The sequence below is a fragment of the Ammospiza nelsoni genome, chromosome W (assembly GCF_027579445.1).
Source record: "Ammospiza nelsoni isolate bAmmNel1 chromosome W, bAmmNel1.pri, whole genome shotgun sequence".
Classification (NCBI taxonomy): domain Eukaryota; kingdom Metazoa; phylum Chordata; class Aves; order Passeriformes; family Passerellidae; genus Ammospiza; species Ammospiza nelsoni.
In genome coordinates this window covers 7711523-7735950 of record NC_080668.1, presented here as the reverse complement: position 1 = coordinate 7735950, position 24428 = coordinate 7711523, and the positions used below count along the sequence as shown (strand labels likewise).

The following is a 24428-nucleotide window of genomic DNA, read 5'->3' as shown; positions in this document are numbered from 1 at the left end:
TTGGCAATGTCAATAGTGGCATACCACCTCGCTGCCTAGTCTCCAGCTTGTACTGGAGTTCCGGCATGTCCGGCACAGCAGTGCTCAGTGATGGAGTCACTTCATTCAAGCTACGATAGACCACCGTCAGTCTCCATTTTCTGTCAGACTTGCGCACAGGCCAAATGGGTCTGTTGAAAGGGTGAATGGGTTTTGCTGAGCACCCCTTGGCTCTCCAGCTCACAGATCATTTTATGGATGGAGATCACAGCATCTTGATTCATCTGATACTGCCCGTGGTGCATCATCAAGGTGGCAATTGGTACTCGTTGCTTTTCCACCCTCAGGAGTCCTACTGCAGATGGGTTTTCTGATAGTCCAGGCAAGATGTTCAATTGCCTAATGTCCTCTGCCTCTACAGCAGCTATTTCAAAAGCCCACCTGAGTCCCTTTGGGTCTTTGTAATAGTTATTCTCAAGAAAGTCTTTGCCTAGAATACACGGGCCCTCTGGGCTGGTCACAATAGGATGTTTCTGCCACTCCTTCCCAGTCAGGCTCCCCTTGGCTTCCAACAGGGTCAATTGCTGTGGCCCCCCCCCATTACCCCAGCAATGGAAACAGGTTCTGCCCCCACATGTCCCGATGGCATTAGGGTACATTGAGCACTAGTATCAACTAACGTTTCAAATTTTTGTGGCTCTGATGTTCCAGGCCATTGGATCCACACTGTCCAGAAGATCCAGTTTTCCCGTGCCTCTTCCTGGCTAGAGGCAGGGCCCCTCTAGCCCTGGTTATCATTCCTTTCCTGGGCATACATGCTAGAGGTACCTTCAAGGGGATCTGACAGATCATACCCAGCAGCTCAGTCATGAGAGGCTGAGGCTGCTTTCACTTTAGTGGAACTCCCTCAGTTAGTGTTTCCCTCCTTGTGTTGACACACCCATTCTGCCAGGACAGAAGTAGGTTTCTGTTGTATTGCACTAAATAGTTTATTTAGTTGTTGTTTTGCACTGGGTTTGGTATTTTGCACCGAATAGTATGTTTGTATCCTCATGGGTTCCCCCCTCATATCTCATGGTCTTCCCCTCTCCCTTAAGCCCCAGTAGTGGTGGTCTCTCCCCATGTTACTCCTCCCCTCACCCCTCCCCTCACTTGTATCACATTGGCTGTGGCCCCTCTCCTCTGCCCCCCTTTCCCTGGATTTAAAATCTCCTGCCATCAGACATTCCAGCCTCTTTCCCCCCAGGGACACCGCCTTGATTCCCAGGCAGCTTCTATCCAGAATAAAGTGGGACTCTGGTCCCAAGAGGAAAGAGTGCCTCGAGTATTTTTATTTTGTCCTTGTAAGACTGCAAGGGGCCAAGGTCCAGATCTAGCCAGATCGGACCCCCGAAAAGGCCCCAGAGATCACTCTTACAGGTTTCACATCCCATGTCTTCCCCATGGTCACCCAGGAAGAACCACAGGTCAGCTCAGAGGGTGTGCCATATCTCTCTATCGGGGGGACGTTGGGCTCTGATTTTGCTGCCTGTGACTTTCACTGGTGCCATATAGGAACTGTTCCTCCTCACCTCCTCCCTCATCTCCTCTTGGAGGCTTCTAATTACAGCAGAGACATGGGCCTGCATCAGGCCATTGATCATACTCTCATAATTTCTAAGCTTGTTGGTGACAGAACCTACTGTCTTGGTTGTTATCGGCATTAATAGTTGCAATGAAGGTGGTGTATAGAGATGGCCCTAGATTTGCCAGTCTACAACAGTTGCCCTGTGCACCTGGCTTTGTCAGGTTCATTATCATGCTGTCCATCCCTCCCAAAGAGTACCTCCAATACTGCTGCTTCTCTCAGCTGTTGGATCCCTTCCTCAAGGGTCTTTTAGCGCATTCTATGATGGTGCCCTTGCATTCTCTCCCTGTGGACAAACCTCTCTCTGATGCTCATTGTTATGGTTTTGGCCTGGCAAAGCCAGAGCCCCCATGAGTTCATCTTCTCCCCGGTGTCTGCTGTGAGATGTGACCAGGAATAAGCAAAGCAGGCTCCAACTTAAACATAAAGAAAAGTTTATTAACCCAACTACACACAAACAATTACTAAACTACACACAAAAGAAAAAAAAGAAAACACTAGGAAAATGAAAACCTCACAAAAAACACTCTCCCCCTCCTCTCCCCTAAATTCCCAATACAATACATCCTCCAAAATCACCAGTTCTGGGTCCAACACCACCCTTTAGATTGCTCAAACTTTCAGTTCCTCAAGAGGAGAGGGAGTCCTTCCATGTGTCGTGGTGGCCTTTTCCGTCCTTGTTCCGGTGCTCTCACCACCAAACAGGGATCAGGACTGCTTCCAGGGTTGTCTTTTTAAGGATGCTTTGTCCAGTTCCAGAAAAGCACAGTATCTCACCTTCTCACCTTTGGGACATCTGTCCCCCCCATATTTTATATACCCCCTGGGGCCGAGGGGTACCCACACTGAATCTTCTTTGGCACTGGGACATTTCTCCCCCTGGACTCAGTCTCTGTATCACACGGAAACATGGCTCTGTCCATGGCTACACGAAAGAGTCCAGCATAAAATGCCACTCCATCTTCTCCATTCTTTCAACATCTCTCACTCTCTCTCTCTCTCTGGTCCAGACCCCCATCACTCGTTCATTTCCTTCGTCCTCCTCCACTCTTATCACTCGTCTAGGAAGGGTTAATGTTCTGTAAGGTTTTCATTGTCCAAAAAAGGGTTAAAAACTCCTCCAGGCAGCCGGACTCCTGGCTGCACCCCCCCCATCTCCTCAGCCGGGCTGCCTGCTGCCAGCACATATTTACTGAGTTTCAAGATAAAGACACAGGCTGCACTCTCTCTCTCTCTCTCTGTCTCCAAGGCTCTGTCCAGGCCCAGGCTTACCACATGGCTGCCCCTCCCCCACCCAGAAGCAGCGGCTGGACGGGGGAAGGGAGATCCGACCTCTGTCCCTCGAAGTCCCAAGAGAGCCTCCCAGGGCTGAAGCTCTGCTTTTAACCCCTGTGTGTTCTCAGAGGTGTGTCCAAAAACCCACTGGCTACACCAGGTGCCAATATCAAAATCCAAGCACCCATTGGTTTGACCACAACATCCCAGAATTCCCACTTCTTCCTGGTCAAACCACCACACTCATTAAAAGCCGGTCCCAGAGGGAAAGGGGACCCTGGCTCCCTTATGAATACCTGATTCACACCTGAGTCCTGGGTCAAGGGTCCCACATTCCTTGCCTCACCACCATCTTGTTGCACACCTGTACCCATAAGGTCTCAGACTCAAAATTACCAGGTTATATAAGCCTGATGTCCCTGTCATATGTCTTTGTGCAGATTACAGAGACTTTCATATGTCAGGGACTTTGTGATGATCTCAACTGTTGGCTCCCCTGCAGGTTGTGAAGATGCTCCATTCTTATCCTTATCTGGCTGTTTTGTTTTCATCTTAGACTTCCTCATTTCCACAGAGGCGACTGTTGCTGGCTGTGACTGTCCTTGCAGTTCAGCTGGAATGTGGACAGTTGTAACATCTGTGGGTTCCACTGCTGCACCCTTAAACTCTCCCTCTTTGAGGCAGGAGGAGGATTTCTCACCAGCTGGAGAAATGTACTCTTTCAGCATCTGGCTCATCTCACATATCTCCTTTACCAGAACTCCTACCCAATCTGGGTGGTTTATTTCTGAGGTGGGCTGTGGGGCATGGTCAGGCTCTGGGGCAGCATCCCTAGTCCCCAGGGCAGTGTCAGGTTCTGTGGCAGCATCCCTACTTTCTGGGATAGGTGTCAGGGTGGTTATGCAAGTCAATCTTCCCTTATCTCTGAATGCTAAATAGAACAGGCTTAACAGATGTATCAGCAACATCAACCACTGTATGATGTCATTAGCATTTAGAGAAGATTTGAACCCATTGAATACTGGTGGGGCAGACCCAAAGAGATGGTTAAAGGGTTGGGAGAAAACTTCCCTCGGTGTCATTTCCTCACAGTAGGTACCATTATTAAAGTAACCCCAAAAACATACAGTTAGTGTGTGATAGCTCTGACTCCATGTGCCTGCCTTCCAGAGGAAGTTAAATATCCATGAATTCCTCCCCCTATTAACCCGTAAAGCAAACTGAATAACAGCCACACTAGCCTTAGTTATAGGAACCATGTTTAGATAAGGGCATTCAAATGGGAGAAATATAGCCATGACCACATGCCACCCGAACCAGGGTAAGCTAGACCACATGGTGACACTTTACAAGTTTTCTGTATCCAGCACACAAAAAATTAGGTTACTCAAGAACTGCTATTTCTTTTTCACCCTTTTTCTCTCGATACCCTCGAGCCTCACATTGGGCGCCAAAATCTGTCTTGGTTTGCTAAGGCAGGCAAGACACGTCCTTAAAATGGAAAATGTAAACCCCCTCCCTCCAAATTATTATAGTTTTGAAATTAAGGGCCTTTCAGGGAAAGATATGGGAGTAGGAATAACAGTTCTTCATTAGGAAAAAATAAAAATGCAGTAATACAAAACAACAGTGAAAGAATCAGAATACAACCTGACACCCTGTGGGTCAGGGTGTTGGCAGCAGTCTGATTAAATGGTGGCTGCAGTCCTCCTGGAGTGACAGGTGTGGTTCTGTTGAAGCACTGATCTTGTAAAAGGGTGTAGTTTTCCTCTGAAGGTCCAGTGGTGGTGTAGATAGGCCTGGTCTTCCTCTGGGAATCCAGTGGAGAAGAAAGCTGCTCCTCTGGGAATCCAGTGGGAGAAGGCTGACTGTGGTGTTCCAAATCTCAGATTATATCTAGGTAGGAATGCTTGGCTCCTCCCTCTGGGCAGAGCATCTCACAAGAGGATGATGTAATTTTATCAGTTATGCGGTGAGACTCAATGGCCCATTAACAGAAGATATCTCCTCTGAGGGAGGATGGGTAGTGGAAGAGATAAAAAAACTGCCTAATTAACAGAAGATAACTGCCCCACCTCTAACAGATGGCAATAGAATACACACTCAGTTACACCTTTCAACCTGAGAAAATGAACTATTTGTAAACATAGAAAATGAAATAAATTAAATTGTTTTCTTTGTTTCAAATTAGGCTCATGCACAGTTAGTTCGAGAAGTCGATGTAGAGAAGGTGTCAACTTTTGAGAACCCCTATGTAGATGCACTGAGAAGTTTATGGAATGACCCTGGAATCCAGGAATGTTATGATAGACGACGAGAATATCAGTTATCAGATTCAACAAAATAGTAAGTATATAGTGGCTACAAATAACTGTATCTTATTTTCTGTTCTTTCTATCAAATTAATTCATACTTTTTATCTTTGTATACTGTATTTTTATGTAATTACACGTACAGTTTCTTTATGTGTGTGTGCAAGGATCTGCGTGTGCATGCATATTCAGCACAAACCTGCACTTAATTATGTGAATGTAAAGACTACTGTAAGGAAGGTAGTGAATCTAGTTTAGTATTATGTGTGTGTTTCTCAAAACATAAGTGTATGATAATTTGAAATCTTACATTATTACTAGGAAAGTGCAATCAAAGGTAGACCTCTATGCAAATCACAAAAATTGCAACGCCCTTGAACATCTGTTTTCCTTGTTTAAAATAGCAATGCAATTTAACATTGGACCCTGAGCATTGTCTAAATGTCATCTCCAAGAAATTCAGATGCTCTGAGTAATATACTACAGAGGTCTGGTAAAATTTTTCATCTGGTAAAAAAAAAGGATGGTTAAGTCAATGGAACATGGCCATACACATAACAAAAATCTGGAGATTTATCTGCATAGTAGCCTGAGGGTCCTTATCTAGCACAATCCTTTATACGTGATTGAGTCAAGAAAAACTTTAAAATACCTTGCTGATACAGTTTAGGCAGCTAGAGAGCTACTAGTGTGTTAATTAGGTCTGCTGAGATTGGCTCAAATGCTCTCTAATTACCATACATTTTGCTTCTGCTTTATCAGCCTCTCACGCGGGCTGTTCTATGTTAGGTCACGTGTAGGGGGGTGAGGGGCAAGGAGACAGAGACCGCTCTCCCCAGATGTTCATGTGGCACAGAGACCTTTATTTTCCATGCCCTCCCTTATATAGAGGATTTGAAAGACCCAGTCCGGGTGCTCTCACTGGTTTGAACTCCACACCCCTTCGGGTCCTGGACCACTGAAATGGCTGTAGTCTTATGAGAGATCTGATTGGCCAAAACCCTTGTCACTCAGCCCAGGGGCTGGAAACATGGCACCAACATCTCACCCTTTGTTTTCTATAAATTTCGATTTGCGTTATAGCTGCAGCATTTATGTCCAGGACCCGATAGGGGAGAGCTCAGGTAAATATGCCACAGGCATTAGGCTTGTAGGTTACAGATTGCAACTTTTTTTTAAAAGCAGCAAACCATTTAACCAATGAAGAAAATGAAACAGTCTGTAAGAACAAGAATCATTCAACCCTTATTGAAGAAAAAAAACCAAAAACAAACCCAACTGGAAAACTAGGAAACAATCTGTAGACAAGGAAAACAGTTTGTAAACAGAGAAATAATTTGTAAACAGATTGAGTCTTTATGTGAACTGTAGTCCCAGATTTCCATGAGGTAGTCATCAATCACTCTGATCACATGGCTCTGTGATGTCTGCTGAGGGTTTATCAGGAGGGTGCTGTCTGTGGTCCTGAGCAGGACACAGTGCAGGTCGGATGCATCTGGCAGGTACCCAACATGTCTCACGGTCTGTTGGAACACATACATATCCCTGACCCCAAGTAATGAGATCCCAAGGACCCTCCTATGTATTGGTAAGGAGGTCGTGTACCATTACCTTGGGTTTGGGCAATTGAACATTGCAGGATGATTGTAGTGATAAGAAGTGATTTAGGATGACTGGATTCTAATACTTTTAGGTGATTCAATGTGTATATACCTTTAGCTATTCTGCTTTGTGGAGTCTCACCACACATACCTCCCTTCTGTTTATTAAGTATACCTTTTAAGGCACCATGTGCCCTTTCCACTATGGCTTGTCCAGTTGGTAAATGAGGGATATGGGTTTGGTTTGATACACCCCAGAGCTGTAGAAATTGCCTGGTTTTCTGTGAGATGTATGCAGGGCCATTATCAGTTTTGATGGTTTGGGGAATGCCCAAGGATGCACAAGCTGATCGCCAGTGTGCGATGGCATCCTGTCCTCTTTCCCCTGTGTGTACTGTAGCCCATGTTGCTGAGGAAAAGGTGTCAATTGAGACATGGGTGTATTTAAAATGGCCAGATTCAGGGATGTGTGTGACATCAGTTTGACAGATTTGCAAAGCACGCAGTCCATAGGGGTTCACTCCCATCTGCAATGGTGCAGCGTGACCTTGACAGTCAACACAGATGCTAACAATATTATGAGCCTCTGTGTTTGACAGCTGAAATTGCCACTGTAATGCTCAAGCACCTTGGTGGAAAAAACTGTGTGATGCCTTTGCTTGTGCCAGCAAATCTGGTTTTGGTGCTGTCCAAGCAGAGATAGCTAGCATATCTGCCCTGGCATTGCCCTCTGTGATAAAATCTGGTAAATTTGTGTGGCTCCTGATGTGTAGGATGTAGCACAGGTAAGTCCTGGCCTGGATGGTTAGACATAGAAATTTTAGCAATTTAAATAGTTGCTCATTATCAATCTCTTTTAGTAGTGTTCAGTCTAACCTTTGTGCAATGTCAGCCACATATGCAGAATCGGTTATGACATTTAGGGGAGAGTAGGGAAAACATGGAAAAGCCATATCTACAGCCCATAGCTCTACTATTTGAGGTGATCCATTCTTGTGTCCCTCCAATGTTTGCCACTCACTCTCCTCTATCTATGTCACAATGGCCTTTCCTGTTTTCCCAGAGCCATCAGTTAATACTGTAACACCCTTTAGGGGTGTTCAGCTATTTAGGGGTTTTAGAGTGTAGTTTCATCACTTAGCTTTAGTGATTTATGGCTTGGTAAGTGGTAAGTGATTTGTCCAGTAAAGTTTTGAAGGGTGCATTGCAAGGCTGTGCAGTTAGCAAGACTCCACTTGAATTCCTCTTGTTTTATGGGAATAATAATTTGTGCAGGGTCTTTTGCATTCACTTGCAGACACCTGTGACGGCATTTAATGATTAGCTGTGCAGTTAGCTCAGACACAGTAGGTGCCGACTTTTTTGATCGGTGAGGTAAGAATACCCACTGTAGGATGTGCAAAGGGTCAGGCCATTGTGTGTTCCACTGTCCAATAATGCCCGTAATATGAGTCAGCAATGATAAAGAATATGGTGATACATACCTCTGGGCATATCCGGTGGACCTGTCTGTTTGTGATAGCTTGCTCTACTGTTTCGAGAGCAGCTTTTGCATCTGGGGTTAGTTTTCTGGGGGAAGTTAATTCGGGATCCCCTTTCAGTAGGTCAAATAAGAGTGCTAATTGTGAACTATTTACTCCCAGATATGGTCTGACCCAGTTTATAGTACCCAAAAGTTTCTGTGCATCATTTAAATTCTCAACCTTGGTTGAAAATTGAATTGGCTGTGGCTGTATTGTTTTGTTCGTAATTTTAAGTCCCAAATATTTCCAGGATGCTTGTTATTGCACTTTCTCTGGCGCCATCTGTAGCCCAAATGATTTCAGTGCTGGCAGCAGGTTTGGCTGAATCTGTAAGAGTTCCCATTTTGTTTGGGATGCAACCAAAATGTCATCCATGTAATGATAACAGTATGCCCCTGGAAACTTCTCTCATGGATGAGAGTGCTTGTGCAACATACCACTGACAGATACTGGGACTGTTGCGCATTCCTTGTGGAAGTACACGCCATCGATAACACTGTGCTGGTGCAGCGTTATTAATGGAGGGCACCGTAAAGGCAAACTTTGAGGTATCGTTTGGGTGCAGTAGAATAGTGAAAAAGCAATCTTTTAGGTCCACAATCAGGATGTCCCAGGAGCCAGGTATCATTGTAGGGGAAGGCATACCGCCTTGCAAAGCCCCTGTTTTGCGGAGAAAAGAAGAAACCTCACAACTTTATAAAAGTTGTAAAGCTCGGTATATTTATTTGCGGCGTCGGACACATGCGGAGAAAACTCTCCTCAAAAAGGCATGCATACCTCTGAGAACTTCAAGTCTCTTTTTATCTCCCTCTCAAATACATATGCATACAGTTTCACAATAGATTCATACATATTCATTTTTTATGGGTCTCTTGTGACTTTTACCACTAGTTCCTTTTTATCAGAAAGAATTCCGAGGTCAGGCTGACTTGCCCTTACAGCAGTCCTTGTCTCTCTCTATCATCTTCTGTCTCCTCCCCTTTATCTCTGTCCTTCGCTGAAGTAACTTCACTGAGCATAGGTCTTGCAGCCTGGCTAAATAATTACGATTTCTAACCACAGGCTCAACTCAAAAATGTACATTTCACCTAAATTAAAATGGATTTCTATCTTGCAAAATTTTCACTTTGCTTCAGCCCCCATGCCCTCCATCACTGAATTGATTCTTCTCAGGTCATGGAGCAATCTCCATATACCCGATTTCTTTTTTACCACAAATAAAGGGGTATTCCAGGGGCTCATAGAGGGTTCTATGTGTCCTTGTGCTAGTTTTTCTTTTACAAGTGTTTTTAGGGCATTTAACTTTTCTTCCTCAAGGGGCCACTGTGGTATCCACACAGGCTGATCTGTAAGCCATTTTAAGGCTGGTGTGGAACACCTTGCACCCTTCAACACAGCGGCCCCTGTTAAAAATCCCTTCCTACCCGAACCCCCCATGCAGACAGAACATCCCTCCCCTACAGGTTCAACGGTGCAGTAGTGATGTATGGCCATATTGTAGCTGTTTGGCCCTCAGGATTCTTTATCAGCACAGGACTGCTGCTTCAGCATCTGTGTGCCCCCTCCTAGGCCAGCAATGGCAGATCCCAAAGGTGTAGTAGGCCACGATGGTGGTCACATGTTGGCAGAGATGATGGTGATGTCTGCTCCTGTGTCCACCATCCCACTGACCTTTATCTGTGAGGGCTTTGCCTTAGGCATCATCATAGTACAAACCATGTTGGGTCTTTGATTACTCACGATCTGAGTCCAGTTCACCTGGGGTTGCCCTGTGGATCCAAAGCCTTGATCTTCTTGCTTTCTAGAGTCTGTTTTGGGGATATAAGATTTAAAAGGGACAAGTTGAGCAATTCTATTTTTTTCAGGAATGGTCTACTGGTGGAGTAGAGTTTGAAACCATTGCATGTATTTGTCCAGCAAAACTTGTATCGATAACAATAGGGTACAATTATACCTTGCATTGTGGTACTGGACTTTCCAATTAACAGTGCACTTAATTCTTCCCCGATTGGCCCCCAAGTCTAGAGAGGGACCCTGTGTACCTGTGAAGTGCATATAGTTATTGTGACAGAGGTGGACACATCCATTCCAGTTGCTCCTCGAGTCCCTCTTGTGAGCTGATCACATAGGCTTGTGCTGAGACGTGGGAAATTACTTGTGCCGCCAAGCGATTTCTGTCCTTGCTCGGTATCCTGTTTCCCTGGTTCTTAAGAAATTGACCATTAGCATGAAGTCTTGACATGCATACCTTGGCCACATGTCCGGTCCTTCCTCATCAGCTGCAGCTGGTATATGCTCTGTTCTGTCCTTGAAACATCCCCTGTGGAAAGGACTTTGGGGACAGTTTGCTCTCAGGTGGCCTTGCTGACCACACTGGAAGCATTGAGGTGCTACCTTTGCAGCTGCTGTTATAGAATTTGCTTACATAGTCATGTTATGAAAATTGGATCCAACCTTAGCACAGGCATTTATCAGGTCATTTAGTGATGGGTTCTCATTAGGTAACAGTTCTACCACCCTCCGGCAATCCTCATTGGCATTGTCTTTTGCCAGCTGTAAAATTAGCTGATTTCTGCACTAACAATTTGTTTTTCCATTGCATCTTGCAATCTCTCTATGATTTTTAAGTACAGTTCTTTGACTCCTTGTCTTATCTTTGAGTGTGTTTGGGTCGGGTTTGTCATGCTAGCTACTTTGAACAGTGCTTGCAGACCCAATTCCTTTACTTGTGCCAGTATTAGTGGGTGTAACCTGGCTTGGAGCTTCATATTGTCCAGTGGCGTGAGACCCAGAAGCTGAGGGACCCTTGCCCCATAATGTGGGTCCTCCCATGGAATCTTTAGATTTTTTAACCCTTGTTTATAAGCATCGCTCTTCCATGCTGATTCAAAAACCGTATATTGGACAGTTGTAAACATCAGTTTTGCTAGTTGCTTTATAGCAAAGGGAGTTATCTCCTCAGTGGTTAAGAACTGTAGCATATTAGAACTGCAGTAGAGCCCAAACCATGCTTGGCCACAAGTTGACACAGTTCAGATAGAGCTGGCCATTGAAAAGGGGTATATTTGTCAGAACTAGTCCCATTGCCTCTTATTACAGGATAAGCTCCCGGTGTCTCATCCTCTGGTTCCCCGTCCCCCGATATAGGAACATTAATGAGTTCTGCTCCCTCATAGTCTCCACTCATGACAGCAGCAAGCTTTGCCTTTTCCCAGACACTTGCAGGATCTGGCAGGACTGTCAGCAACAAGACGACTGTGGTATTGTCGTGGTGTTCTGCAGGGGGACGATGATACCTTGTGTCCCTTGCCGGCATGTAAGGCTGTTGTTCTGGTAGAAGCAGGGCTGAGGGGGTAGCTGCTCTGCTTCTGGGTTGGATGTCTGCTGGGGTTCCTGGTGGATGCGTTCCCAGACCCGCCCTTGGGGGTTAGGTCGGTGGCGGGACCACTCCCATCGGAGGTGAGGCTGTGTTCCACGGAGGCTGGCTTGGGTGCAGGGGCCCGCCCCCTGTCGCAGGCGGGGTCACGGGGGTAGGCACATCCCTCGAAGGTGTGGCTTTGGAGCCAGCCCACTAAGTCTCCGGAGAAGTTGGTGTTTCCATGGTGATGGGAAGTACAGGCGGACCCGGTGCGAATGGTGGGGGGGCGATGTCAGCGGCCACGTGACACGGTGTAATGGCTGCGGAATTCCCCTTTAACCGGGGAGGACTCAGAGCGGCCGCATGGCATAGTGTCCCGTTGGGGTAAGAAGCACCCACAGCGTGGTCTGTTCCCCCAGAACGGGGTGGCATGGCATACCCGCCTGGATCGGCGATATATTGGCCCGGGGTAGCTGCATGGTGATTACAGCAGTCCGGACTGGACGGGGGGCATCCCGGAGCTACGGCGGCATCCCTCTCTCCACGTGTCCGGATTGCGCAACCGGCGCTACTGGTTCCCTGGGCATTGCCGACAGTTGCGGCTCGGGCAGCCCCCGGATGGTCTCCGTTTCCCGGGATTCCCCCACTCCCTGGGGCTGTGCGGTTTCCCACGATCGCTCCACAGCGGTCAACCGTAGTCTCAATGTAGCAGGGCACGTCTTCACAGCAGCCGGGGACAGACGGCTCCCGCGCAGGGTGAGAAAGAGGAATGGTTGCGCTACTGCCCTTCCCTCTTTGCCTTTCATAATCTAATTGTTTTACCAAGTCCAGAATGAGCGTTCATGGTTTATAATACCGATGGCTGCATCATTGCCAAATAAGACTGCCTCAAATATATTTTGTCCAACCCTCTCCCAAAAAGGCAAATTTAAAACGTCCTCTTCTGATATGTGCAGCTCATGGTTTTCGCACCACGTGAATAAAGCTTGTAGAGCTCGTTCATTGTGCATTATCCCTCTTCTTTGAAAGAAAATCAGTACCTTCATTACGGAGTTATCTGGTCCTGACATCTAAGCTCCCATGGTCTCCTAAGAGATTCCAGTCCACAAAAACAGGGCTAGAAACCTTGTAGCACTTTCCGCTACTTAGCAAAGTCCTGTTTTTTCACCGTATCGGCTCTTCCACTGTTCCCAGCTCCCAGGCTGTATTCCTCCGGTTCCAAACATCAATCCGGGCTCTGATGCCCTTGTAATCCGGCTCCCACACCAATTCCCAGCTCTTACACTTCTTATAATCTAGTTCTACACCGATTTCCAGCTCTAATGCTGTGTGTCCACTTTGCTCTGTGCTGCTGAGTTCTATAACTTCAGGGTTCACCACGTCTTAGGTCACGTGTCAGGGGGTGAGGGGCAAGGAGACAGAGACCACTCACCCTAGATATTCGTGTGGCATAGAGACCTTTATTTTCCATGCCCTCCCTTAATATAGAGGATTTGAAAGACCCGATCTGGGTGCTCTCATTGGTTTGAATTCCATGTCCCTTCGGGTCCTGGGCCACTGAAATGCCTGTAGTTTTATGAGAGATCTGATTGGCCAAAACCCTTGTCACTCAGCCCAGGGGCTGGCAACATGACACCAACAGTTCTATGCAATATGCTGTCCCATAGAGCTGGTTACCTTCACAGTCTATCACTTTTACTACTTATATATGCATATTTTGATGCACAATGGTTCAAAATACAGTAAAATCTCTCTTGTATTGCATGGATTCTCAGTGTCCCCAAATATAAAATATTGTGGTTTATTTTTCAATGGTAAGAAAGCTAAAAATCATAGGAAATTACATATAAGTGAAAATTTCTAGCGTACATAAGTAGGAAAAGAACATTTTAAAGCCAAATTAAGCTAACGATGCTTTCTGATTGTTTTAATTTTTAAATGAACAGCAAACATAAGTAGAAGGTAAAACAGAGCTTTACTTATACTTTGAGTTTCTTATATTTGTATGTCCCAACTTTGATTCCATGATAGATGTAATACTGATTTCAAATTTGAAATTAATGCATATATTTTAATGTTTGCCTTAGAATAATACAATAAAATTAATAAATCTCCAAAGTAAGGAATAGGCATCTGATCTCACTTCAGATCAAATTGTACTGAATCTGTGAGAAACAACTGCTCACTTTGAAAATTTAGAAAGGTTTATTAAACCTTAACAGAAATACAACAAAGGACTACATAAGGAAAAAGCTGCAGCACTGGGAACTACCCCTCATGCATACCATGTGGCCAGTTAGTCTTCAAGAGGGATGCTCAGTCTTTTACACCCCTGGGGGGTTGCATCAGCTACCCCTGGCCCCTCCCAAAGTCTGTCAGTCAGTTCTTCTTTGCCATTTATCAGTGGAGACTGCTTTCTTGTAACTTGATTGGAGGTAAGGTGTTGCCATGCCACACCCCCTAAGTAACAAACTTTTCCATTCCCAACTGTCCCAGGTAAGGGACACATGTGCCCTCCTTCTTTTTTACCTGTCCTAGACAACCCCGGCTGTCGGATGGTATCAATACAGGGGGGAAAGGGAACTATGGGGGACAACAGAGAACATCTAAATTACAATAACATAACTATACATCACTAAAGCTTTTCTTAATATTCACACAATAGTTATCTTTTAATTGTGAGAGCCAATCATCTCATTATCCATCTATAACAAATCTTAGTTTTGACCTAGTTCTAATGAAATTATCACCATAGCAGATCTTTGGAGTAGTATTAAAATAGTACAGCTCATTAATGAGCTATAGAAACACAATTTTCATACATTTTCTTGCAGAAGGGAAATATAGTAGTTGATTGGTAATTTTTAAAGCACAGCATATGTAACCCTTTAACAACATGATTTATTGAGGATTTTGTGGATTTTAATTATAAAATAATTCAGTTCATTTTATGGTCTGCAAAAATTGTTTTAGAACAAGTAATAAAACATTAGAATTATGGAGCACTATATATGAATCTTTACCTGAGCTTCTCTTATATTTATGCTTGCAAATAGAGTTTCTTTACATCTGTAAGTCCAGGAAAAGCAATTAGCAGAAACCAAAGAGGCATTATTTAAAAATACAGAAAATACAGTCCGCATGTCAACAATCAAAGTCAAAGAAACTTATCCAAACTTATCCTTTGATGCAAATAAGCAGACACTTCTTTATTCAGGGTTCCGGGGACACTTAACAAACAAACCTCATCCATTTTATTTACTTTTTCTGCTGAATCATTGTTATATAAATTCTTTTGCGTACTATGCATACCATGCCTGCTCTTAAATTTACCCTTTACACTGATTGAGTCCAATAGTTAATAACTTCATTAATATTCTTATCCTAAAACGATCATTGGTCATCTCTACTGAGGTCTACTGATTCCAATCCTTAATGTTAAAATCAAGATGGGAAGGGTAGTGGGTTTCCAAGCAGCATAATTGGAGAGCATGACAGTCTCCATCGCTTCTTGACTGAAACATAAAGGTCCAGTAACTTCTTAGCGAGATTTCTGTGGTTACGCATTCCAAACACATAATTCTTGATATTTCTATACTTTATACTTCACAATGTTCTATTTATAATCATAGCTAAACCTTTAATATAATTAAATTGATTATTTGATCAAAATATTCATGGCGCACATGTTTAGGGATAAAACATCGTCCTTGTTTTAGCCAGGACAGGGTTAGGCTTTGCAGTAGGCGGGAGGGGGTGTGGCCAGGGCCCGGAGGTTATTCTATACCATCTCACATCCTTGCTGGGGGTGGGGGAAGGGACTCCCTTCTGAGGAGAAGGGAGTCCTTTTGGTTGAGCAAGTGTGGCAGACAGGGCAGTCAGGATGGGGTAGCAGTCACATCGGGTTGGGCTATGCAGAGAGCATTTTTGCATGTGAATCACTCTCTTTCATACACTTTTGTTGTTAATATTGTTGCTGTTGCTGTTTGTTTTCTTGTCTCATTGCCGTTTCCAATAAATTGTTCTTATCTCAAACCGGGATCTTTACCTTTTGTGCCTCCAGTTCTCCTTCCTGGCCAGCTGGGCGGGTGGAAGAGAGGGATGGGGAGCAAGTAAACGGCAGTGGGGTTTGGAGAATCTTAGTGGGAGAACTAAATTGGTGTTATAGATGGGTAATGAAATGATTGACTCTCACAATTAAAAGATAACTATTGTGTGAATATTAAGAAAAGCTTTAGTGATGTTTTAGATGTCCTCTGTTCTCTCCATGGTTTCCTTTCCTCCCTGTATTGTGACCATCAGACAGCCTGAGTTGTCTAGGACAGGTAAAAAAGAAGGAGAGCACATGTGTCCCTTACCTGGGACAGTTGGGAATGGAAAAGCTTGTTACTTAGGGGGTGCGGCATGGCAACACCTTACCTCCAATCAAGTTACAAGAAAGCAGTCTCCACTGATAAATGGCAAAGAAGAACTGACTGACAGACTTTGGGAGGGGCCAGGGGTAGCTGATGCAACCCCCCAGGGGTGTAAAAGACTGAGCATCCCTCTTGAAGACTAACTGGCCACGTGGTATGCATGAGGGGTAGTTCCCAGTGCTGCAGCTTTTTCCTTATGTAGTCCTTTGTTGTATTTCTGTTAAGGTTTAATAAACCTTTCTAAATTTTCAAAGTGAGCGGTTCTTTCTCACAAATGGGGTGTTTTAGGGGATATAAAGCCTCTTCGCCCGTGGCCTAGGAGATTTCAGACGAATGGCGCCGCTGCTGATTTTAGCAGGTCAAACAACTTCTCTTGGGACCATCGGTGACTGCAGGTAAACCTGGGGACTACAAAGGACTATATAATGAAAAAGAAGAAGAAGGATCAAGACGATTGTGAGTATAAGTGTGTGTATGTCTGAAGTGTGAGTGAAGTCATTTTGGGACTGTGCTTAAGATTAAAGATCCTCATAATTGTTTTGGCCAAAATATAGTTCCATAATTCCAGTATATGAACGTGGACTGCACATTAGTAATATACGGATCCATCATGGTCTGTTGAAGCTTCAGGATAATGGATGGTTGGAAGCAGGGCGGGACGCTTATGAGAAGAAGGGGAGGAACCCGGTAACTGGTGGGATGCATGTAAAAGAAGAGCTGAAATGCGGTGGGCAGGATATGTAAAAGACAAAAGCAGGGACTCTCAGCTTGGTGGGATGCGTTAGATTAAGGGATTTGTAAGAGCTCAAAAGCACTTGGAAGCTGCCAAGTGGAGAGACACGGTGTTGAAGTGATAACGAAAATCATTATTCAGCAGTGTTTGCAGCTGCGTCGGATGCAGCGAGTTTAAAATAGCATCCATTTGAGGACAGCTAAAAGAGGTAACTTTCCAAGACCACAGATGGTGGGAGGTGGGAAGGACATCAGCATTTAGCAGAAAATGGCGCTCAGAGGCGGGGGGGGGGGGGGGGTGGGGTGGTATAATAAGGCCTCAATCTTGGCCTTATCATCGAGAGATGCAAGGTAGTCCGGATAGCTCAATCCCTCTGGGGGACAGAGTGCCCGAATACCCAGTCAGCTTGCAGCCGTCAGCTACCCTTAGCAAGCTCAGTGATTGTCAGCTCTTTAGTGATTATCAGCTCTCTTAGGTTTTCAGCTCTTTACTAGCTTGCTAGGGCGCCCTTGGCTGAGGCAGAAGCAGACGTGAGAGAGGAGAGGTCCTGGCGTTCCACTGCGATGGTTTATTGGGGGGTCTGTGAAGGGTGCCAGCGACAGCTCCTCTTCTGTCGAATGGGCTAAAACAGCCCCTTTTTATAGGGTATAAGGGGATCCAAACTTGTCCAATAGTAAGGGTCAGGGAGAAGTGGCCTATGAGGTTACATAGATAAGCTGTGGGGGCGAGGGGTAGAAGACAGGAGCTTATTTTGCTGTCTCATAATGACTCAGCATTTCCTACTGTTAATCCTCAATCGAGCTCTCGCAAGCTCTATGGAGTCCACTACAACTCCACTTTCTGTTTTTAGAAAAAAGGCATTCGCTATAGTTCTTTTGAAACAGTGAACAAGGCACAAGAACATAGCTAACATGATAACAACTACAAGGAGAATCCACAACATTCCCTTAACCAAAGGTACAACCCATGCTGTTAATCTCCATTGCCTGAAAAGTTCATTGACCCAGTCTGGGATTCTCTCTACTTTCAAGTCCTTCACGAATTCTTTCAATTTCTGGATGTTCGCATGGATGGATTCCGAGCATGAAGAGAGGTTGAAGCAGCACATCCCTTCGATGTCTTCACAGCCATGTTCATGGGCAAGCAGCAGGAAGTCGATTGCTGCTAGATTTTGAAGCGAAGCCTGTCTTGTGGTTTCTTCTTCCTTTAAGAGATCGCTCAGGGCAGCAGAGGTAGCATTAGCTTGTTTACTGAGCCAGCACCGAAGGTGATTGATTTCACCGAGGGCTTTAGCTGCAGCTACCCAGGGTAAGAACAGGGAGACAGCAATCTTTTTTGGTTTCTTCCAATCGTATAATTTGGGATCACAATTTTCATCAAATTCCGTGTAGGACCTTTTTTGGCATTTTGATTCGCTTTCTTTTTTCCAATTACATAACAGGGTGATGTTTGGAGTAAGGGTAGAAAGTTTTCCAAGGGTACAGGGACCTCCCTGGAGTCGGGAGGGGATCTCCGCCCATACTCTGTCACCACAGATGAGAAACATTCCCTTGGGTAATACTTTGGGGTGGAGAGAGGACACAGAGATCACACGAGCTGCGTAATTGCACCAATTGTGAGAGTTATAGGCTTTGTTAATTGGTGATCTGTCCTTTCAATATGTGTTTTTGTTCTGGTCAATTTCTGGTCAATTGTTTTTTGGATGTCTAAAGTAAAATTTGACAAAATATGTGGCCTTGGAGGACCCCAACAGATCTAATTCTTGGGGTTCCTCTTGAGCATCAGGCAGAATTTTTGTCCACTTGTCCCAAGTATCAGCCACATTGGGTCTCTTACCTGTGGTGCAGAGGAGCTCTGAGTTATAGACGGGCCATTCATCTGCTACAAAGGGAATTCCTACTAGACATGTGGAAAGTGGGTTATCAGTGCTTCCCATGGACAAGCACATGTTGTCCTGTTTTAGTGTTTTTGCTAAGGTTACCCAAACAGTATGGCTAGGCTGTGGGCTAATCCAGCCGAAGGGTGAAGAACATCCAGGCGGCAGTGAGGACAGCACCAACGGAGATATTTTTCATCTTTGGGCAGGAATAGGGCTTCTGATAGGGAATATAAGCAGAATTTGTTATCTTTATGATGGGAGGGTTTTCTCCATTGTTCTTTTCTCTGCTCCCCTCCTCTCCCCCTTTTTTCTTTTAATTTCTAAGCTACACTAAGGGAGGGGGAGTGGGTATAAGGTTAAGGGGTTTTAAAAGGTTAGGAAAAGGGAATAATAGGGTTTTCTGAGATACAAAAAAAGGGGTAACAACACATAATTCAGAGAACACTTTTGTGTTAAGGCTATCTATGGTTTAATGCAGCAGAATGTTATTTAGCTTTTAATTTTGTCTGCTGTCTCGTGATGGGGCACTCTGTTCTTGTGTTTGTGGGTATTCGGCAACGTCTTTGTCTCCAGGCAGAGCTGGTTTGGTTTTGAGGCGGTCTTGTGTTTGACTCAGGAGAGTTCTTGTCCCCGTTTGCTGGAGTAGTGCTTGCAGTGCCTAGGTATGGTTTTATGTTTTTTCCTGGGTACCACCTTGGACCAGATGGTAGTAGCACGCAAGCATATCCTCTACCTCAGGTAATCAATTAGTAAGGCCCAGAAATTTGGTGTGTTTCAGGGTCCTTCACGAGCACAGGTGGTTTCTCAGTGAGCTTTGCTTGAGTGGTATTTGCAAAGTAGTGAAGTATTGGTGAGTCAGGCTCTGATGCTGTACAGTTCAGGAAGTTGACAACGTAGAGAGCCTTGCAAAGTCTTTCCACTGGAGATGTGATTCTCTTGTCTGTTCTGTTGATCGAGGACTCTTTTGAGGGTTTGATGTGTCCTTTCCATGATGGATTGTCCTGTGGGGTTTACATGTATGCCGGTCTTGTGTGCTATTCCCCATTCATCGAAGAACTCCTTTAACTTTCGGGAGGTATAGGCAGGTCCATTGTCTGTTTTAATCTCCTTTGGTATTCCCAGGGTGGCAAAGGCGAGGAGAAAGTGTTTTATTGTGTGCTGTGTATTTTCTCCTGGATGTGATGATGCATATACTGCTCCCGAAAACATGTCGACCGATACATGCACATATTTTGACCTTCCAAAAGGTGTGAAGTGAGTTACATCTGTCTGCCACATCTGGCAGCTGTTAAGACCTCAGGGATTGACTCCCGTCCCCAAGGATGATATCTAATAGTTTTGACAGTTCGGACATGTAGCAACAATAGCCTTTGCCTGATCCTTTGAGAACTTGAACATTCTCATAAGGGCAGGTACATTTTGATGGAAAAATGCATGTGACAACTTTGCCTGGGCAAAGATGTTAGGGACATCGTCAGTTTCTTCTGCCATTGCTAATGCATCCGCTTTCCTGTTGCCTTCTGCAACAAAACCTGGGAGGTCAGTGTGTGACCTCACATGCATTATATGGTAAGGTTGCTTTCTGTGGGAGATCAGGTGTAATAATTTAGAGAGCAATTGATACAACCATGGATTGGAAACCTCTTTGAGAAGAGCATGTTCTGCTCTCATAGCTATACCAGCAACATAAGCTGAATCTGTGACCAGATTGAAAGGTTCGTTTTTAAATTTTTCAAAGGCTCTGACAGCAGCTGCTAATTCTGCAATCTGTGGAGATCCCTCCACTATTTTTATGTCATATTCCCATTTTTGTGCCCGAGGGTCTTTGCATGTCATTACAGACTTGTGGGAAGACCCTGAGCCATATGTAAAGATGGTTAGAGCTTTGAGAGTTTTTCTGCTTTGGATTAATTTTGGAGTCAAATGAAAGGTCACATCAGGGTTAAAAAGTTTGTGTTTTGGGATCTGAACTGAAATTTGGCCTGTATAGCTATCTAGGGCAAACTGGAGGCTTTCATTGGTCTGGAGCAAATCCTCCAAGTCTGCAAGGGTTATTGGCAAGTATATGCATGTGAACTCACACCCTGCAAGAGAGCGGAGGCGAGTTCTAGCCTTTTTTATTAAATGTGCCATGACCTCCTGGTAGGTGGTATGTGTCTTTGCAGGCTGGCTATTTGTAAAAATCCATTTCAGAATCAACAAAGGGTCTCGAAGCTGAAAGTCCCATTGGAAAACCAGTCCATGGAATCGAGGTGCTTTGCCCACGATGATGAACTGGAAAGGCAGGCTGGGCTCAAAGCGATGGGCTTTGCGTGAAGACAGGGCTTCCTGGACCTTGGTGGTGGCACCCCGGGCTTCTGTTGTGAGAGTGCATGGAGAGTCGAGGTCTTTAGGCCCACAAAGAAGATTGAACAGGGGAGCAAGGTCCTCTGTTGCAATTCCTAGCAGTGGATGTACCCAGTTGATGGATCCGCACAGGCTGTGTAAGTCCCTCAGGGTTTTTGGGTCATCATTTATGGTGAGCTGCTGAGGTATGATGGTCCTTTCCCAGATCTGGACTCCAAGGTAAGTCCATGGGTTGGTGTACTGTATTTTATCCTCACGAATCTCCATTCCTGCCTTTTCTATGGTTTCAATGATCTTTTTAACTGTTTTGTCCAAGTAAGCTTTATCTGAAGCACAAACCAGGATATCATCCATATAGTGGTGTGTGATAGCATCTGGAAATAATTTCCAAAAGGAAGACAGGATGTGAGCCACATATCACTGGCTAATAGTGGGCGATTTTTTTAGTCATTGGGGAAGAAAAAGCCAATGATATCTTTTGAGTGGAGCCTCTTTGTTAAGAGAGGGAACAGAGAAAGCAAACTGTGGTGCGTCCTCAGGGTGCAGAGGAATGCTGAAGAAACAGGCCTCAATATCTATGATAGCAAGTGTCCAGGCTCTAGGCAGCATCAATGGGGAGGGCAGGCCAGGCTGGAGGGGGCTCATGTCCTCGATGACCTCGTTGATTCTGCGACGGTCGTGGAGGAGCCTCCACCTGTTTGTCCCAGGCTTTGGTAGAACGAAGACTGGGGAGTTCCAAGGGCTGTTGGACTCTACTATGTGGCCTTTTGTGAGCTGTTCTTCCACGAGGGTGTTTAGGGCGCACAGCTTGGCTTTAGAGAGGGGCCACTGTTCGATCCAGATTGGCTTGTGGTGTTTCCAGGTGAGACTAGGTGTATCTGGCAGTGCGTGTGCTTCAGTGGCCCCAATTAGAAATCCTGAGTAGGGATAGGTAGGAAAGCTCCCCACTGGGATGGAACGTGTCTGCCCCAAAGGGTGATGGGTGCCCTTACCACGAATGGGCGGATGGTTGCCAGCTTGCCTTCAGGCCCTTCAATGAGGATGTCGTTCTTGCTTCTTATTGATACTTTAGCTCCACCAATCCCTGAAATCATGCCTGCGACAGGTTGTAGTTCCCAGTGTGCTGGCCATTCTGAGCGAGCGATGATGGTCACATCTGCACCGGTGTCCAGCATCCCCGGTAGGTGGATCTTCTCTCCTTTGCAGGTAAGGCCGCACTCTATGGTAGGCTTGGTTGGTCCCACAACTTGTGCCCACATTGCTGTAGGGTTGAGAGGAATCTGTTCCCTGTGATTCTTTGGGAGTAAGAAGGCTTGTGCTATTGGAGTTCCCTTTGAAAGAAAAAATGGTAAGTCCATGCAGTACACCTGGACAAGAATCTCTTGTCCTGGGTGCACTGTTTGCACTTGTGGAAAAACAAAGATCTCCTTTGGGCAATTAAGAGAGTCACCTATAATTAAAATGTCTGAAAGGCCACCTTTTGGCCTATATTTGCCTGTGGGAACACGATAAACATTCTCATTTTTAAAGTCAATGGACAGAGCAGTTGCCAGTTGTCGGCCGGTTCCCATCTGTATCGCCTCGTCTGCTGGATCCTCTTCTTGTGGTCGGGAACCTCCTGGGTTGGTGTGTGGTTGGGTCTGGATGGCCTTTGATTTGCTGTCATAGCCTGGGGCCCCACTGGGCTTCACAGGGCGTTTCCCGGACGCTGCTGGTAGTGCTGCTGATTCTGGGGTCTTTGATAGGTATTGCGGGGGTATCGGGGAGGTGACCTGTCTGGGCAGTCCTTTATATAATGTCCAAGATCCCCACAGTGATAACATTTAGCTTGCTCTTTAGAAGCTATTACTGCATATGCACCAGAAACTCTTTCAGCAATACCCTTAGCAACTGCTTGGGCCACTGTATTTTCAGTGGACATGTGACGTGTACAGCATTCCAGCATTTGCTCTATGGTGGGGTCTGTATCCACGGGTAGAGACCTCAGAATGGCTTTGCATTGTTCATTTGAGTTACTCAAGGCAAGCTTACATAAGAGTTCTGTCCTTGCCTCTGAGCTCTCTATCTGTTTTTCCAGAGCATCTCTAAGTCTGTCCACAAATTTGATAAAGCTTTCATCTATACCTTGTTTATTAGTAGAAAAATACATTGTCGGCATTGACTCATCATGCATGAGAAGTAAGGAGGTTTGTGCTGCAAGTGCCAGATCTTGCAGTGCCTCTTTATTCAAAGTTTCCAATTGGTCCCCTGGTTTCTGTAAATCCCCTTCCCCAGCCAGCTGTTCTACTGTAAAATTTGTCTTATCAGCATTTGCAGAATATGAGTCGGATAATGTTTTTAATTGTTTTTTCCAATGCCTTTTCCATAACGTATATTCTGCTGGGGAAAGGAGGCAGTGTGAAATATTCTTAATATCGTGGGGAAGTAAGACGTGCTGAGAACATAGACTTTAAGAAATTTCTAAAAATATGTGAGCCTCTGTCATGTTCTTTGGCTATATTTCTCAATTGTATGAGTTCCTTATTTGAGTTTGGTTTCCATGTCTTTATAGCAGATTCCCCACCATTTCTTCCCTGTCTATACTCTACAGGGAAAGCATTAATTTTCTGTGCCAGCTGCCAATCACCTGTCTTAGTCGCTTCTATCTTAATTAGAGCCCATGGATCAATGTCCACTGTATCAGAATCAGTCACTGGAACTGCTGTCGTCCTCTAAAGAGGATCGAGGGGGAGCAGTTCGTGTCCTATGCTTTATGCGACGTTTAGAGGCGTCATTTTTCAAGGGTTTTGGGAGCTGTGGGGGGACACATGGCATAACTTGACCAGAGGGAGGCACCATTGGGGATGGGATAGCAGCACAGCATGCACAGGACTGGGGGAGAGGGGTGGTACCGTGGGGGTTGTCTGGGATTCCATTCTTCGGGTGAGATTGGAGGTGGGTGGGAGGCTAGGAGGACTGGGGGTGGGGGCACGGGGGGGGAGCGGAGGAGCGGGGGCAGTGAGACCGGTCTGGAGGCTCTCCCAGGGCAACTCAGAGGAGGAGGATATGCGCAGCTTTGTCCACCAGGGGCAGAGCTGGGGATCAGGTCCTTGTGGGAGACTTTAGGGCGTGGTGATCCCATCCAATGATGAATTGGTCTCAGTCTCGCCTCCTCCCAGACCTGGCCCGGGGGCTCTCGAACACAGGGTGAGGAACAACAAAGGTTTTTCAGCATCTCTGCAGGCCCAGCACTCCGCTCCTCACATCCAGACATCACTCTAGTCTCTCAACTCTTAGGTGGCTCGTTGTTTTTTGGGTTTTCTCAGTACGTTTGGAGCAGCAGTCCCTCACAGCATGCTGGTCCTTGGAGTCACTTTGCATAGCCCCCCCCCACCCTCTCA

The 24428-nt window shown here is 45.5% G+C and overlaps 1 protein-coding gene across 2 annotated transcripts in view; it reads left to right on the top strand.

The window, feature by feature from the left end:
• LOC132086218 (guanine nucleotide-binding protein G(q) subunit alpha) overlaps positions 1-24428 on the top strand; it is a 201048-nt gene that overhangs the window by 111569 nt on the left and 65051 nt on the right. For both annotated transcript variants that reach the window (XM_059491707.1, XM_059491706.1), the window contains one exon: positions 5073-5227. In XM_059491707.1, coding sequence (XP_059347690.1) covers positions 5073-5227 — 155 coding nt within the window. The remainder of the gene's footprint in view (positions 1-5072; positions 5228-24428) is intronic.